This window comes from Talpa europaea (genome assembly GCF_964194135.1).
Source record: "Talpa europaea genome assembly, chromosome: 4".
In the NCBI taxonomy this organism is placed as follows: domain Eukaryota; kingdom Metazoa; phylum Chordata; class Mammalia; order Eulipotyphla; family Talpidae; genus Talpa; species Talpa europaea.
The window spans coordinates 137,147,807-137,165,368 of NC_140070.1; the positions used below are offsets into that span (position 1 = coordinate 137,147,807).

The 17,562-nt window shown below is 39.9% G+C and overlaps 1 protein-coding gene across 1 annotated transcript; it reads left to right on the forward strand.

The window, feature by feature from the left end:
* Positions 1-3,929: 3,929 nt before the first annotated feature.
* Positions 3,930-12,972, forward strand: BACH1 (BTB domain and CNC homolog 1; the record flags this gene model as incomplete). The annotated part of the gene is made up of 4 exons (XM_084232518.1): positions 3,930-4,163; positions 5,605-6,948; positions 8,435-8,641; positions 12,514-12,972. The coding sequence occupies 4 exons, from the start codon at positions 3,930-3,932 to the stop codon at positions 12,970-12,972; spliced, it is 2,244 nt and encodes a 747-aa protein (XP_084088644.1).
* Positions 12,973-17,562: the final 4,590 nt, after the last annotated feature.

Here is a 17,562-nt window from a genome sequence, read left to right on the forward strand (position 1 = left end):
AAGACTGGGAAGTAAAGATGAGACAAAGCTGGATTAGTAGATAGAAAACCTGGGGTCTGGGGGATTTGCTGAAGGTTTAGAATTGGTAAGAAATTTGGAAGCTATTGTAGGGCTTTAAGGGAGAAATCACTTTGTGGGAATCAAGAAGGGTCATGAAGGACTAAGGCTTTTGATGTTATCATCACCATTAATAGCTAATATTTATTATTTGTTTGCTTAGACTAGAATCTGTGCGAACTCCTTTATCCTCCTCATCTCATGTAAGCTTCGTTATTCAGTGAAGTGCTGTTTTTATTGCTGATGTTTAAGTGAGGAAACTGAGACCCAGCAAGGTTTAAAGCAGCTTGCCGGGTCATTTAGATAGTAAGTAGCAGAGCTGGGATTTGAATCTAACCATCCTATGATTCTAATCCCTGAGCTGTTAGCCAGTAGGCTTGTGTTTTCATTATGTGATGTGATGGTCCATTAGAGACTGCTAATGGATTCAACCATTCCAGTGATCATGACTGGAATTTTTTGTCAAGAGAACAGATTAGGAATTAGAGTACTCTGCACTTACAAGGATAAATCATTGATACGTGAAACTTTTTTTGTTTCACAGTTTATTTTAACTGCATTTGTACAGATGTACACTTATGAGCCGTGGCATAATGCTTGCAGTGTTTGTCCAGTGAAGGCTTGACTAGAATGAAGGCCATGTGGATAGAAGAGCGGGTCTCAGAGCGGGAGGCCAAGGCAGCAGGGCTGAGTCAGAGACTGGATGCCGGGCCCATGTGGGATGTGTTCAGGTAAGCCGCAGGCTTCTAGGGGAGCAGCGTCGGTCACGGCGCTCGTGTGGTCAGTCCACTCCTGCTGGGCTGTTTGTTTACTATCTGATTCTCCGGCTTTTCTCAGCTGCAGCTAAAGGGACTTGGGTTGATGTCTCACCCATGGACAGCAAATCTATAAACTGAGAACCTATGACAAGCTCTATCACCTAAAACTATCTAAGCAGGCAGGTTGAACCAAGAATGGTTTCTCTTTGGAATTTTAGGTAACGAGCCGACTGGTAGCAGTGGGCCACAGAGGCATGTATATGTGCTAACGGCAGCTCTGGAATGAGGGTATGGTCATTGTTTTTGCTAAAGTCCCCCTGGGATCCAAAGAACCTTTACGTTCCAGTGTTGAAGGCCAGCGTCTTCTCTTTCTGAGGTTCAGGTGCAGATCATTTGTTTTGACTTTTATGAGACTCATTTTCTTACACGCATATGTAACCTTTTAATACCTGGTTCTCCAAAATGCTGCAGTGAGTCTCCATACTGTGCATTCAGCAAATGCTAATTGGAGATGGCATGGTAGCTGAATGCTTGGTAGTAATCCCCCTGGCCAAAAATCTTCTCACTGAACCTCAGTTTCTTCCTCTCTCTAGGATGATATAAAGCATCTGTGTCATAGGGTTATTATGGGTGGTGAATGCGAGTAGCTGTATCTGGCACGCAGCTCAGTGCCTGGTGCAAAAGTGGAGCTTAAGTTTGCTGTTAGTAGTATTTTTAGGGCAGTTTCTCAAGTGACTTGAACATGTTTATGATCAAGGCCTGTGAGAAGGAGCCAGCATAGAGGCAGCAGTTGGATTTGTGTGAAAGAGGATGTTAAGAGAAGGTACAAGATCCCAAAGAAGCAGGGATGCTTATGTTATCAAGAGCAGACACTAATGGATTGTGTTCAACATAATGAACCTCGTAGAGGTGGTAAGAGGGTGTATTTTCTGAGATTGGATCCAGTTATGATGGGGGAGACATGATTGAAGAGAAAGGTGGCCACTTGGAACTGTTGTGGAGAATGGGCAACAAGGACATGCAAAAGAATCAGTAAGCCATGCTGAAACCCTGAAATTGCACTCCATTAATTTTTAGTAATGCCTGTCTGCTTGTTTCCAGTTTTTCCTGGTTCTGCAGAATAACCAGATGTGAAAGTTAAGAGTAGTGTAGTTTTAAGTGTTTGAAAGCCGGAGGCCAGAAGAGAATAGCAGGTGGGGGACTCGGGTACAGACAGTGAAGGCAAGTGGCCACCTGTTTAGTCCTGCTTGTCTGGAGGATGCCCTGAGTAGAGAACAGTGGTCTGTGAGAGACCCCCCCACATACAAGGTATATCAATTTTTGGAATGATGGTTGCTACCAGGTATTCCTAATAATAATTTCTTGTGTTGATAATTGAAATATTAAGACCAGTTGTTAAAAGGAATTTATCATTATTTATGTGGGCACAACCTAATAGTTGAATTACTGGTAGGATTTTGAAGTTGCCATGATTTCATGTGGTATGCTGAATCAGCAGCTGCAAGGCTGCCATCTTTAACTTTGGGAAGCGTTTGAGTATGTGTTAAGAGGCTTCATTTTCATTGACTGCTCCTGAGGAACTTGACATTTCAGCTATGTTGAACACTTTAAAAATGAGCACCTAAACAAAAGGGGCTTTATAGATGCATTTAATGTGTTTGTGACTGAAATAACCTGTATTTTGGGTGCAAATTCATCCATGATCTGGGCATGGTCTGTCTGAACTTGACTTCACTTTTCATTTCTACTTGGAGTATGGCGGATCAGAAAGTAGTGATAGCTACTAAGTCACAGAACATTTCATATGTTTCAGGCAGTGAGTAAGGTGTCGGAAGACCAAAAGTAAAGGACACAGGGGTGATAGCTGTGAGGGACTTCTCAGTCCCCCTTGAGTGATAGCCACCGTGGGGTGCACATACTCACCTGAGAAGGGTAATCATTGACCATCAGTGTCCGAAGAAAGTTCTACAACTTCTCTTTTCACTTCGTACTTTCGGCTGCCCCATATTTTATAACATGAAACATAGAAGAATAGTAGTGCGTGTCTAAAATAAACACACATATATTGTACTATCCTTTTTTTTTGTTCTAGTGCGTATGTGATCCCAAAATGTTTGGTGGCTACTACATGCTTGTATGTATTTTTAAAAAATGAATTTTTGGTAACTTTATCTTAATGTTTTAACATTTTGAGAAAACAAGGGTTTCTATGTGTGCTAAACCATGTTTTTAATGATGAGGTTGTTTCACTTGTTGCCCATATTTTGCAGTGTAACCTAAGGCTTGTTATATAAAAAGACTCATTACTGAGATCTGGACTGACACATTTGAGTTATTTTCTTCTTTGTGTTGGAGGAACTTTATTGTAGACTGTCGCCCTCGTTATGAGGCACCAAATCACCCTACCAGCTGTCAGTTGTGGGGGTTATTGGGGCACAGCATGTGATGGACTGCCACATGCCTCTTCCACTCTCTGGTTCTCTTCCATGGAATGACCTCTGGTGAACCACTCACACATCCCACACGCATACACACTTGAGCACACACATGCTCATTATAACTTGTCTTAAGGTGACAGGATTAGGCAATCACCTAGAAATTTCCTGGCTCCATAAATTTGCTCATTGGAGGTGTTTTGTTGAGATGAACTGTCTCAGAGAGCCACAAATTTCTTGGTTGAAATAATTCTTTCTTCGGGCCTCCCCTGGTGGCGCAGCAGTTGAGCGCTGGGCTACGAGGCTGCCCCCAGCCTCTGCTGCTCTGGTTCGTACCCCGGCTGCCGGCGAGGGTCCCACCAAAAAAAAAAAAAAAAAAAGAAAGAAAAGAAAAGAAATAGTTCTTTCTTCTGCTACCCTGAGAATCTTTGTTCCTAAAATTTGTTAAAAAACTGATGTCAAGAACCTATTTTCAATGAGGTAAATTGAATAAGTGGTTCCAGGTTATTTTAAAACCTTATGTTTTCACGATGAGTATTTTATTAAAATGAGTATTTCATTTTAAAAAACATTTTGAACAAGATTTTAGTGAAGTAAGATCTGGCACGTGTCTCCGCAGGTTTGATGACGATCAGAAGCATGCTTGCACTGCACTGCCCGACACCCCTGGCCACGCAGAATGTCTCTGAGCGAGAGTGCCGTTTTTGCCTATGAGTCTTCAGTGCACAGCACCAACGTCTTGCTCAGCCTTGATGACCAGCGGAAGAAGGACGTGCTGTGTGACGTCACTGTCCTTGTGGAGGGCCAGCGGTTCCGCGCCCACCGGTCCGTGCTGGCGGCATGCAGCAGCTACTTCCACTCGAAGATCATAGGCCAGGAGAAGGCAGAGCTTCACATTCCTCTACCCCAGGAGGTGAGGAGGACATCTGTGTTTCTGGAGACTGTTGTGGTTTCAGTCGAATTGAACTCACTCGGCTCGCTTGTGGATTATAGTTAAAAATGAAATATTCTCCTTGTCACGAGACTGGGGAGCAGTTCCCTGGTTCTGCAACAGCACATTAACTTTTTTCATAGGAATTATGACATTGCCCATATAAAATTATTGAAGATTATAAAATTATTTAAAATGACAAAAGACCAGGAGTTACAAAAGACCAGCAGTTACAAAAGGCCAGCAATTATTGGGGTATATGGCAGTTGTGTGTTAAGTTTTATAAGAAGCTGCCACACTGCTTTTCAGAGTGACTGCTACATTCCCACCAGCAGTGTATGAACACCCCATTTTAAAGTTAGTTAAGAACTCGGTGCTTAGCATACTTAATAAGAAGATCACACAGGAAAATCTCCATCAATCTTTTTAGGAAATACTCGGTGTTTTAAAATAATTTTGTATTTTTCCCCCAGAATGAGGCTTTCCTGCACTGATGAGGCTGTTTGCCCCCCTCTTTGCACAGGCAGATTCCATGTAGATGCACAAGTTTCTGCTTGCAGGTTTTGTTGCCGAGAGGCCATGAATCTTTGCTAAAACAACATGTGCCATGGTTTTAGATCTTCACTTAGATCACTTTTTAAATCTGAGTCTTTTTTAAAAAAAATTTTATTTATTTTTGTGTAGAAGTACTAGGGTGCAGGCCAGAGGTGCGGGGAATGAGAGGATTTGTCAGAGACAGAGTGGGGAGCAGAACAGGCAGATCTACTGAAATACACTGCTGAGGGGACCAGCGGGCGAGACAGGAGATGGTTAGCTCCCTGGCCAGGAATCGAACTCAGGCCGTGGTGGTAACAGTGCTGAGACTTAGGCCACAAGGAGACCCATAAATCTGAATCTTCAAAAAGTTTTTGAGAGATTTTCGGCATGAAGTAAAGATAATACTTCCCATGCATTTACTACTGTGTGTGGGTCAGGACTACTTTCTAAGTGGTTAAGGTACATTGTTCTTTATCCTTGAACGCTTCACTCTTGTAGTTTAATGCCATTGGTTGTTGGTACATAGTGACCACATGCAGCCGAAGTGGCACAGGACACCTGGTGCTTGCCCATGTGTGTTGCACAGATGATTTAGTTCAGCTAATGTGGGAAAATTATGGTAATGTTTGTCTTTATTTCCTGTGAGTCAGCCGTAATTCAGGTGTCCTTCAGAGAGGAATCTATAAAGTTGAGGGTGTGGTCCTGATGACTCGGGTGTGATAAACATGCTTTTCTAGCCTTTCTTAGCTTTACATTTCCTAGAATATTTTTTCTTACCAAATTGAAATACCTGTTTTGCAATTTTTACGCATAAGTTACTTGTTTCCTTTTTCCCCTTCTACTTCTCTTGTAATAATGCACTTATTTTTATTTTGTACGTTAACAGGTGACAGTGAAAGGATTTGAACCTTTAATTCAGTTTGCCTACACTGCTAAACTGTTTTTAAGTAAGGACAATGTGGATGAAGTGTGCAAGTGTGTGGAATTTTTAGGTGTACGTGACATTGAGGAATCATGCTTTCAGTTTCTCAAGTTCAAGTTTTTGGACGCCACCACAGACCAGCAGAAATGCTCAGGAAAAAAATGCTTCCCATCACACTGTCAGAAAACAGACCTTAAAATTTCACTTTTGGACCAGAGGGATTTAGAAATTGATGAAGTAGAGGAATTTTTGGAAAATAAAAATGTTCAGATGCCCCATTATAAACTCTACAGGTATCAAGGAAATGTAAAGGTATCGCCTCCTTTACAAGACAGTGCCAGCCAAACATGTGAATCCATGTGCTTAGAAAAGGATGCTGCTCTGGCTTTGCCATCTTTATGTCCCAAATACAGAAAATTCCAAAAAGCATTTGGAACTGACAGAGTTCGTACTGTGGAATCCAGTGTCAAAGATGTTCACACTTCTGTTCAGCCCCTTGAGACATCTGAAAATGAATGCCTAGGAGGAGTCCAGCACTGTGCAGATTTGCAGGTGATTTTAAAATGCAAAGAAAGTAAGTTGGCAATGGAACATGAAGAAACCAACAAGAAAGATCCTGCTTCTCAGTGCCCAGCACAGAAAACCGAGGTGGCTCCACTCCCCTACAATCCTTCTGCAGAACCTTCTGGACTCTATTCTCTGTCTCTTTTACACACATACGACCAATATGATGACTTGAATTTTGCTGGCATGCAAAACACAGCAGTGTTAACAGAAAAGCCTTTGTCAGGTACAGATGTTCGAGAAGAGAAGATATTGGGTGAAAATCAAGATTTACATTTGAAATCTGACTCTGGCCCCCGGGAAGATAGCAGCCTTGCTTCCAGTGATCGGAGTAGCGTGGAGCGAGAGGTGGCGGAACACCTGGCGAAAGGCTTCTGGAGTGACATTTGCAGCACGGGCTCACCTTGCCCAATGCAGTTATCGCCTGCTGCTGCCAAAGATGGTTTAGAGCAGATCTCCTCACAGAAGCGGTCTGAGTGTCCCTGGTTAGGTATCAGGATTAGCGAGAGCCCAGAACCAGGTCAGAGGACTTTCACAACGCTGAGTTCTGTCAACTGCCCTTTTATAAGTACTCTGAGTACCGAAGGCTGTTCAAACAGTTTGGAAATTGGAAATGATGATTATAGTTCTGCACCCCAGCCAGAACCTTGTCCATATACTTGTGTGATAAGCTTGGGAGATGACTCTGAGACAGACACAGAAGGAGACAGTGAATCCTGTTCGGCCAGAGAACAAGAATGTGAGGTGAGGAGAAAATGTGTGTATTGTTAAGCCATTGTTTTATATCTTGAATTGCGCTGTGCTCCATGTCAGCTCCTGGTGCACAGTGAGGCCTGTGAGCAGACTGGAGCAAGGAGGAGACCCACACACAGTTACAAAACCATCAGTCACACCAGAGGAGTGTGATGAAGCGTGAAGCACTTCTGTGTCCATGTGCCTCAGTGAGGTGTACTTACCCTAACCATGACTAGTTGTGGCTTCTGATGCCAAGTTTTCTTTTTTTTAAAAGATTTATTCATTTAAACAAGCACTGGGTACAGTCAAAAGCGTGGGAGGGTGAGAGAATGCACCAGAGCCAGAGCGGGGAAGAGAACAGGCAGACTGACGAAATACACTGCTGAGGGGAGCAGCGGGTAGCAGGAGAGGTCTGTGTGCCATGTGGGACCCTCGCTGGCAGCCAGGGATCGAAGAGGCACTGCAGAGGCTGCGGACAGCTTCGCAGTCCAGCGCTCAACTGCTGCGCCACCAGGGGAGGCCCTGATGCCAAGTTTTCTTTACATTAGTTTTCATGGACATTAACTTTTCAGATTAGTTATTTCAACTATTAATGAATATTAATAATTTAGCATGGTTTACATATAGTTGGTTTGGTATTAATCATAGTAAGTTTGATCTGTGTACTTTGTGAACAAAAATATTCAGTAGCTGATTTCTTGGTAAAGCAGTATTATCATTCCAGTATTCGTATGATTCTGATAATAGGGCTTGTTAGTTCTGTAGCATTTCAAAAAGATGCTCTTCTCCTCTTTGACTTTGGACAAGGGTGACTGGTGATTTAATTTAAAAAGTAATATATGCGCATGGGTTATAGCTATAGATTTTGGTATGCCATTTATCGAGACTGGGTTTGAGATTATGAAAAGATTCTTTAAAATACATTTAAACAATTTAAAAACATTTTGTGTAACTAGTTCCTATAAGTTTGAAAGACAAATTAAGCTGGCTGTCAGGGAAACTGACCAGTGTCCCATTTGCATTTTTAAGAATTAACATTAAGCTATCTCACAATTTTTTTATTAAAAAAAATTATGTCCTCCTTTTTTCAAATACAAGTATGTTGAAAATGAATTTGGCATCTTCATTAAAATTTTCCTGGTCTACATTAGCTACTGAAATGTGTTGTTTTTAAAATAAGTTGTGTGAAACTACCATTTTCCTGACAAATATTTTAGAAATGACTTACTCTAGTAATTGTATCAGTATTAACACAGTAATATCAAAGAATAAGATGATTTTTTTCCTTCAAAAGAGGCTTTATTTAGAATATTTTTAAATCAAAAGCATTTAAATTATCAGTTTTAATTTTAAGGCACACTAGAAATTGGAATTAGAGATCTTATTTTAAAAAAAAAGTCTAACAGAGTTCTGTGGGGAGCGTAGCTGTTCCTCTTCTTAGACTTAAGTATAACTACAAAATATAGCAATAATTATTATTTATTTCATGTCCCAGGTAAAACTGCCATTTAATGCTCAAAGAATAATTTCACTCTCTCGAAATGATTTTCAATCATTGTTGAAAATGCACAAGCTGACTCCAGAACAACTGGATTGTATCCATGATATTCGAAGAAGAAGTAAAAACAGAATTGCCGCGCAGCGCTGTCGCAAGAGAAAGCTTGATTGTATACAGAATCTTGAGTCAGAGATCGAGAAACTGGTAAACGTACAAGTTTCTTCTTGTTAAAATTCCACCTTTTTTTTTTTTTTTTTTTGAATTTCTTCTTCCTTTCCTCCCCCCTCCCCCTCATTTCCTTGTCTTTTGTAGAGGAGATAGCGATTTCAATTCCTAAACAGGTATAATATTCAGTTATGCATTAATTTAAAAAAATTGCCAGTTACTATTTTAAGAAAGCAAATCATACGGCATTTTCAGAAAACTTAGAAAATAAAAAAATTGAGTCCCCGTAGACTATTTTACTTATGTGTAAATATTCTACATATTTAGCACAATGTACTGTATACTGCTTCTGGGTGCTTCTTTTTTTAATGATATACAAATTAAGGCTAATTTTACAGTTGAGTGAAAAATAATGAAATTTAAAGCACTTTTTAAAAAAAAAAGATTTATTTATTTTTCATACAAGAGCTGGGGTACAGGCCAAAGGTGTGGAGGGTGAGGATTCACCAGAGACAGAGCAGGGAACAGAACGGGCAGATTGAAATACACTGCTGAGGGGAGCAGCAGGCGAGTCAGGAGAGGTCTGCTGCGCCATGTGGGTAGCTCCCTGGCTGAAGATTGATTAAGTGATTTGTTTGATGTATGTAAAGCTAATGGTTGTTAGTTTAAATGAACTGTAGACTTAAGTATTAAGTAACTTGTTTCTGTTGACACCAAAACAAACAAACCAGCTGGTATCTTTTGTCTAAGGGAAAAAATTCACATGCTGATATGGATGGAAAATTTGAAGATGAGAAGTGAGAGGAATGCTTACTTTATTGAGTTTTATTTTCTGTTCCAATATGAAAACACAAATTAGTTAAAAAAAAAATGGATTAATTTGTGCTCATGCTTCTCTTTTCCACTAGTGGTCATTGGAAGGAAGTGTTAGATGAGAAAGACAACTGTGATAGGCAGACCAACTGAAACTGAAACTTTGACCAGACACAACAGGGAAAGTGCCTAGAATTACTGAAAATAATCCTTGAATGCTCTGTTTTGTGTCTTTGTTAATTATTAGTGAAAGTTTGAAATTGTGATTGTAGCAAATTTTCAAGCATGAACATTGACTGGCAATTAAAAAATACCCAGAAAATTGCCTTTACCTGCGGGACGGTGAAACTACTTGGGAAATAGTGCTGCAGACATTTTCCCTGTGGGCACTGAGTGGCATTCAAAGCCAGTCTGTGGTGTGGTGTGCACAGAGATGAGCTGAGAGAGAAGATTCCCTTGGGTTCCTGACAGTTTTCTACTTGCATTACAAGAAAATTAAATTGTAGAAGTATGTAGTGGGACACTGGTTGTAGATTTGGGAACTGTAGAGACAGCGATGCTGTGTCTCTAATGGTGGTAGATCGTATCTAATGATGCCATGGAGTGACTGAGTTCAATCACTTTAATTGCCAATTATTAAACTGAGTGCTGCTGAAGGAAAATTTGTGTTTTAAAATCAGAATAAAATGGAAAAATCAGCTAACTGCCTAGGAACCCAGCTATGTAGAAGTTAGCTTCAAGTACAAAAGGGAACAGATGGGAGCATTTAATTTATAGAAATGATTGTGCTAGAACATAGCGTTCCAAGGCTGTGCTTATTGGTTTCAGTTGGTTGTAAAGAAGCCATCTGGTCTGGGGTGTACTGAAGGGTATGCTCGTGTCACCCTTTGCTTAGTGCAGCAGGAGCAGTGAGAAATTCTTGTAATCATATTGATGTTTATCTGAAAATACAGAAGTTATAAAACATTTGTAGTCTTCGTAGTATCTGTAGTTTAAATAACAGTTCTAATTTCTGGGAGAAGCTCAAATATTTATTCTTTTGCTTAATCATACTTAAAAGACCAGCTGACTCTTGAAAGTTTGCTGTTGCTGTGTAGAACAGAAATTCTTCCCAACTTTGACAGAGGAGTACATGGCTGCATATTATTGTGACTGAGGAATATTTTTCACTTCTTCTGGAAGCTTTATTTTTATTCTTATTTGATTAGAAGTTGGTGCTGATCGCATTAATTGTATTTCTTTTCTGGTGAGGTTGGCACTATTCTTTACCCACTAGGTATTTGCAGACTCGTTTTATCAGAAACCTACAACTGGCAAACTTTCTGCAAGGAAAATATACTTACTGGACATGATATTGTTTTATTTATTCAAGCACATGTATACACACACACCCACACACACAAGCATGTTCTTACCCTATAGCCTATTTTTTTCAAAACAGAATATTTGTATAAAAATCTGAATAAATGGGAGAATACCTTGCAAATATAAAAGCTTAGAACTTTATATTCATATCACATTGTTTCAAATACTAGAAAAAGTAAAACATTAAAAAGCTACTAATAGTTGGATTTACAGTTTTGTAGAAAAACTTTAAAAGTGACAGTATTTTTATATACAAAGCAAATTTTCTCTTGCCGTTTTAGCTATTTTTGTTACAGAAAATAATATTTAAAGGATGGCATTTGTAGATTATCGTTCTGAAATAAACAATCTAAATGTTAACTGGCAACCTTGGCTCTGCAGAACAAAGAGAGTTGTCATAAATTTCACAAGAAAAGCCTTTGACCTTCTATCAACATTTGGTTACTCTGTCCTTAAAAGCAGCTCCGTTATTTGTTTTCTAGCTCACGCTAGATTTGAAGCATGCAGTGGGAGAGCAGGAAGGATGAGGCGGGACAAGGATGGAAGAAGACAGGGTGTCAGCAGCAGCAAGTGATGGTGGACAGGAGGGCAGAAACCGGGCAAACTTCTGTAAATGCTGTGATACACTTTCCAGAAGGGGTTAAAAGTGAATATTGATAACAAGAAAATAGTAACATACAGCCAGCTCCCCCCCCCCCCCCCCCCCCGCCAGTTCTCCACACTGTAGTAATCACCCACTAGTTTTCTGACTCTGGGCTCCTGTATTAAACCCATTTCATCCTATTAAATATGTTTACATGTCAAAAAACAACATAAAGTGACCTTAATTTTTTTGTTGGTTTTCTTTACTTTTTTAAAATGTTAATTTATATATATATTTTTATATCATTGTTCATCTTTAAACAATAATTTCTTCCCCCCTTCTCAGGTGTAGTCCCCATAGAGTTTCCTTCACCAGTGCACCCATGTACCATCACCTCAGTCCCCTGAGCTCCTCCCTCCCTCCCTCTGATCCCTCTCCCGCCTCCTCCCCTGCAGCATGTCTCTGGTTTATAATTGTTTTTTTTTTTTTTTAATTGTAAAACAAACTTAAGTCAACAGTCTTTGTGTGGATAACTTTGTTGAGGTCATGTATTAAAAAAACTTAGCACAATATCTGGCATAAAGTAAACGTTCAACAAATGTTAATCATTATTAGACTTAATAATTTGAGTTATATGAATTATGAGCACTGTACTGTTTTGTTGTATTCCATTCAGAATGTCAAGTCCAGACTTGTTTATCTGCAATCCACATATTCAAAAACGCTCTGAAAATCCTGCAAGTTTGTCACAAATTCCTGGCCAAAGTAACTGACCCAAACTGACATTAGTCTGTGTAGAGTCTTTCTCCTACTATCTGTGTTACTTGCTAATTTATTGTGTTTTATTTAAAAATGTAATGATGTTTGATAATGGTGTGGTGCCCTAGACCCTGCTGCAGGAATGATGTGGGCACTCAGATTATTTTTCTAAAATTTGAATAATTCTGAATTCCAAGATACATTAGGGCCTAGTTTTGGATCAGGGATTATGGAGCTGAGGAATTTAGTATGTTTTTGAATTGTGTTGAAAAGGAGAATCCCACGTGATGCTCTTTAGTGAGAAGACAGCAGACAGGAATGTTTGCTCACCTTAGAAATGCTGGTAAGCTAATAAACACCGCTCATTGTGTTCTCTTTCCTGCCTTCACAGCAAAATGAAAAGGAGAGTCTGTTGAAGGAAAGAGACCACATTCTGTCCACTCTGGGTGAGACAAAGCAGAATCTAACTGGACTTTGCCAGCAAGTCTGCAAAGAAGCAGCTCTGAGTCAAGAACAAATACAGATACTCGCCAAGTACTCGGCCTCGGATTGCCCACTCTCATTTTTAATTTCTGAAAAAGGCAAAAGTACTCCTGATGCTGACCTGGCATTGCCATCGATTATGAGTTTACCAGAGGGGCCTCCAACTGTGCCGCCTGCTGGAGAGCAGAGCCCCTGCTACCCCAGCTCCCGTGGGAGCCGAGAGGCAGGCTGCCCCCGGGCCCAGGAGCCCAGGCCCACCTCCGGCACCACCTCTGAGTCGGCTGGACTGGTGGAGCAGTGTCGGCCGGGTGGCGGCATTTCGGATTTCTGTCAGCAAATGACTGATAAGTGCACTACTGATGAGTAAACTTGCACTTGCTGCCTTCACACCGTCCACTTTTCTACTGAAGTTTCACCATTGTCTTGAAAGCCTAAAGGAAACCATCTGTCTCTTAACAATACTGTGTTTTTCTCCCCAGTAGTTTGCTGTTAAGGGAATTCCTCTGAAGTCAACCCTGACTTCTTGATTTCCACAAAGAGATGCAGAAATGATTTTGCCTCCTGGATGCCGAAAAATCCCATGTGAAAATATAGTAAGGCTTCAAAAGTCATGTTTTAAAAAAATAATGACTATTAATAATAATTCTTGCCACTCTTCCAAAATATGCGAATGAATACTACAGCATATCAAACAACAGCTTAAAACATCTGCAAAACATCCCCAGTTTAACTATCGGACTTGTTTCACTGGCGTGAAAGAGCATTTCCCCCCAAGCAGTGCTGATTGGGTTCCCTTCTACTCAGAAGAAAGGCGTCGGCTACTTGGAAACATTTGTGTAGAACTTGATATTGACAGTGTGAAAAATAGAGAAAAAATCATTTTACACCTGAATCCAAGAGCTTTGCTCTTCAGCTCCGACCAAAACCAGAGGTGGTTGGCCTGCACTGTCACTGCTGACTTCCTGGGGTTTAGCTAGTAAGGGGCTGTTTGAGGCTCTGGTCCTCCTCAGTGTCGACTTTTAGAAATTCTGGTTGCGTAAACTGTTATTTTTAACTCTGGTCTTCAGTCTCCGCAACATCGGTGTCTATCATGATCTTTCTGTTTCCTGACATTTTTGTCCCTTGGGAAGAAGAAATAGCATTCAGGATGCAGTGGCATGAGTGAATGCATTGGCATCATTGGTCTCCCTGGAATTCTGAAGTCCTTATTCCAATACTAAGCTGCTTGCCTTCCCACTAGAGGTCACCCATACAAAAAAACCAGGTATCATGGGGAAAGAAAATTGTGTTTCCTTTTAGGAGTGGCAATTCATTTTTCACCCTATTTCTGAAATCCTATGGTCTACCCTAAAAAGCATTCTTGTAGATGAAAATGTATCTGCAGCAGTTTTGTGAACCGAATGAGACTTCATCTTTCTCCATGTGTGCTTGAATTTGGAGATCCGATCTAAGCTTGATCTCTTCACCAAGTGGTATAAAATTTTATAATCTACCCCATAATATTTTGTAGTAGTTCTTAGCCATTCTGGTGGTACAGACTTGAGAATCCAATGACAGCAGTGGCCCTTAGAATCCAATGACAGCAGTGGCCCTTCTCAACAGCTAAAAGGAAAAATTGCATACATTCAGCGAAACACTTGCAGAACCCAGTTTTAAAGAGTACAAAGGAGTAGTTCTAGTGCTTGGATTAGGAAGTACTTCTTTGCACCAACGTCAGATACCCAAGAGGGACAGAGATTGTGTCTTAAGTCTAGTGAAGGGCCGGTGTAGCTATGTGGGAAACAGATCTGAAGCCTAATGGGACCAGACTTAATATTTCAGAGGAATTTGTCAAATGTTACACTTTTTGATGGGAGGGAAGCAGGGGAGATAATGCTAGTATTTTTTCAGTGGTTTGTGTGTTATCTTGGTTATTAACTTAGTTGTAAGAAAAGACTTCTGGGCTTATTTTCTAGAGACTTTTTATAAGTACACTCAACAATTTGTCAGGGAGAATGATAATTCCATGATAGTGCATCCCATACTATAAAAAAGTGTGTGTGTGTGTGTGTGTGTGTGTGTGTATATCTCCCCATGTAGTGTTTTCTTTGATACTTGTCATTTAAATTTTAACTTCAAAATATAATATGAAAATTTTTTCTGGTTTACAAGATGTAAGATCTCATACAAGCCAATGGAATCCTTGATTTCCTACCTCAGTGTACACTCAGTTGTTTGTCATATCAGTTTGTGGATGTGCAAATGTCAAATAATCTTTGGCTTTAATTGCTACTGTAAATAACTGCTTTGAAAGGTTACTTACTATTTTATGATAAAACCTAGTTGTCTCCAGAACTTAAATATGGTTTTTAAGACCTTTGTTTTACTTTTCTCTCTATACAGTTTAGCATTATGGGTTTATTTTAATGATACTCTGATTCATTGGCCAAGTGTAATATTTCTTACAATATAGCATTACTTTTACTAGCCACCATGTAATACAAGTAACTACACTACCTCATTCCTCCATAATTTTCAAGTTGTAATACAGAGGGACAGAGAGATAAAAAGATTTTTATCTTTGTCTTTTGGCCATAAGGTGGGGATGTTTTCTATATATTGCATAGCATTACGCATTTATGCCTATTTTAATATTAACTTCTAAAGAAGTTTTTTCTAAGAAAATTTATTTCAAGTTGATTTTTGTTTTTGAGGCTGCCGAAGACAAATGACAGGATTATGTGTATACAGTGTATATCTCTTCCTTCATGCAATGTTTTTGGATAAGTGGTTTTCAGTTTGTATATTGCATATTTACATCATCTTTTTTCCTTATGTTATGAATTGGTCTTCTCAGTGCTTGGCGATTTCAAAAAAATTATGTCTCATTCAATAAAATAACATTACCTTAAAATTCTTTTTCGTTATTTGAATGCTATAACTACTGCAAATAATTTAATTGTTATATTCAGAGCAAATGTGGTTATAAATCTTGGTTCTCCATTTTATAACAATTTAATGTAGCTCAATGCTTAACCAATTTTAAATAAAGAATTATATATATTTGATGCAGTAGACGATGCAGGTTGCATGTGGACACTCAGGCCACATTAACTTGGGAAAAAAATAGCAAACAAATGGCAATGTTGTAATGAATTCTCAGGTGAACTTTTTTTCAGTTAAGAAACATCTATTTTGAATTTGTAAATATTTTAAATGTTTTATTAAGGCATGTAAAAACTATTCATTGAAATCTGTTGTTCAGAATGAAGATTTAAAGCCATATAATAGTCAAAGGTGGCATACTGATTGTAAAATAAACATAACATTATTGATTATTTTTTGTATCTTTCATATAATTTTCTAACAATGCAATAAAACCACTAAACATGTATCCATCTCCTCTTAAGATCATGTTTCATTGAAACTAAACTTTACTGGTATTTAATTGACATTTTCTTCTTCATGTACTTTTCCAGATGTAGTAAAACTATACATGTTAGATGTTGGTAATAAAATGACAGTAAAAAAAATTCTCTAAAGTTTCTTTCTAATTGAATAGAATTGTACATGCCATTTCCATTTTCTCACCTCATGTAAATTTATGGATTTCAGTCTTTTTGATCAATAATCATTATGACTGGCGTTTATATAAGGGGATCTTTCTTTAATTGATCGTCAGGCCTGCCAGAAAAAATTAAATCCTAGCACTCATGTTTAAGAACGCTCAGATTTTAACCTTGCTTTAATTTAGTTAATTTCAGTCATTGGTTGAGACTTTTTGAGGGGTACTGTATCAGTCCTTTGCTGTTAAAAACCTGTGGGCAGGACTCTAGCATGCCACAGTCACCTAAATAGGTGCTTGTAGCCTGGCTTTGAGCCCAGCCACTGGCCATCCAGAGCGTGGTTTGGGTCTAGTGTAGTGACTCAGTGGGTGGCAATTTTGCATCCCAGGCGACATTTGGCAATTTCCAGAGACATAAATAGTGGGGGCAGGATATAGCGGGTAGAGGCCAGGGATTCGTCAAACCTATAATGCACAGGGCAGTCTTTACAACAAAGATTTATACACCCAACATAGCAACTGTGCCGAGATTGAGATACCCAGACCCACCATGGAATCAAGATGACCTGGAAAAAGAGGCTCTCATGAGGCAGGGTGCTAGCTGTGAGCATTCAAAGTAGAAGGAGTAAGAAGTGAAATTTCACAAGACTTTGAGGTTTCCAGAGTCAGCATAATTGTGTCTGGTCAGAGGAGGCAACAAGGCAGGGGACTCCTGGCATGTTAGTGGGATAAATGGAAGAGGTGTCACAGGGAGGGCCCTAGCCCAAACGGGAAGCGCCGTGGAGGCAGGCCTCTGTGCTTGGCCTCTTACCAGTGTCCCCAGCATCCTAGGTGGACCTAATGACAAGATCACTGAGGACCTGAGGTCTGATATTAAGGGCTATAAGAACAAAGGAACTATAAATTGTGAATATTGGGTGGGGGGGGGGCAATGAAAAGCACCTTTGGACCATTTAGGAAATAGAAAGGCAGTGGGTGAAGTCCATATTGCAACTGGAGGCAGGTTGGGTATGACTGTAGATAAGTGGATCAGCTGAAAGTGAACTCTGGAGTTAGGTAGATTTACCATCCAGCCCAGTGTCCCAGCCCATCCCCAAAGGGGCAGAGGCCCGGGAAGAGGAGGAAAACATACTCTCCATAGGAAGGCAAATCCCAAGACTAAGGCCAGACCACGGGACCTTCTAATTATTATTAGAATGAAAGAGCATCCTCTCAGGGGCAGTAGGAGTAAAGGGATACAGAATCCAGGTGGGTGTGAGGAAAGTCGTTCCCCTGGAAACCAGGGTTAGGAAAGGATGTTCCTTTTTTATACTCAGCTTTTAACATTTTCTTGAAACATTGGGCTTACCTGCAATGCCGCTTCTCAACCCCCACTGGCTAATCACCTGGAAGAGGGGAGCAGAGCTGTGCTCA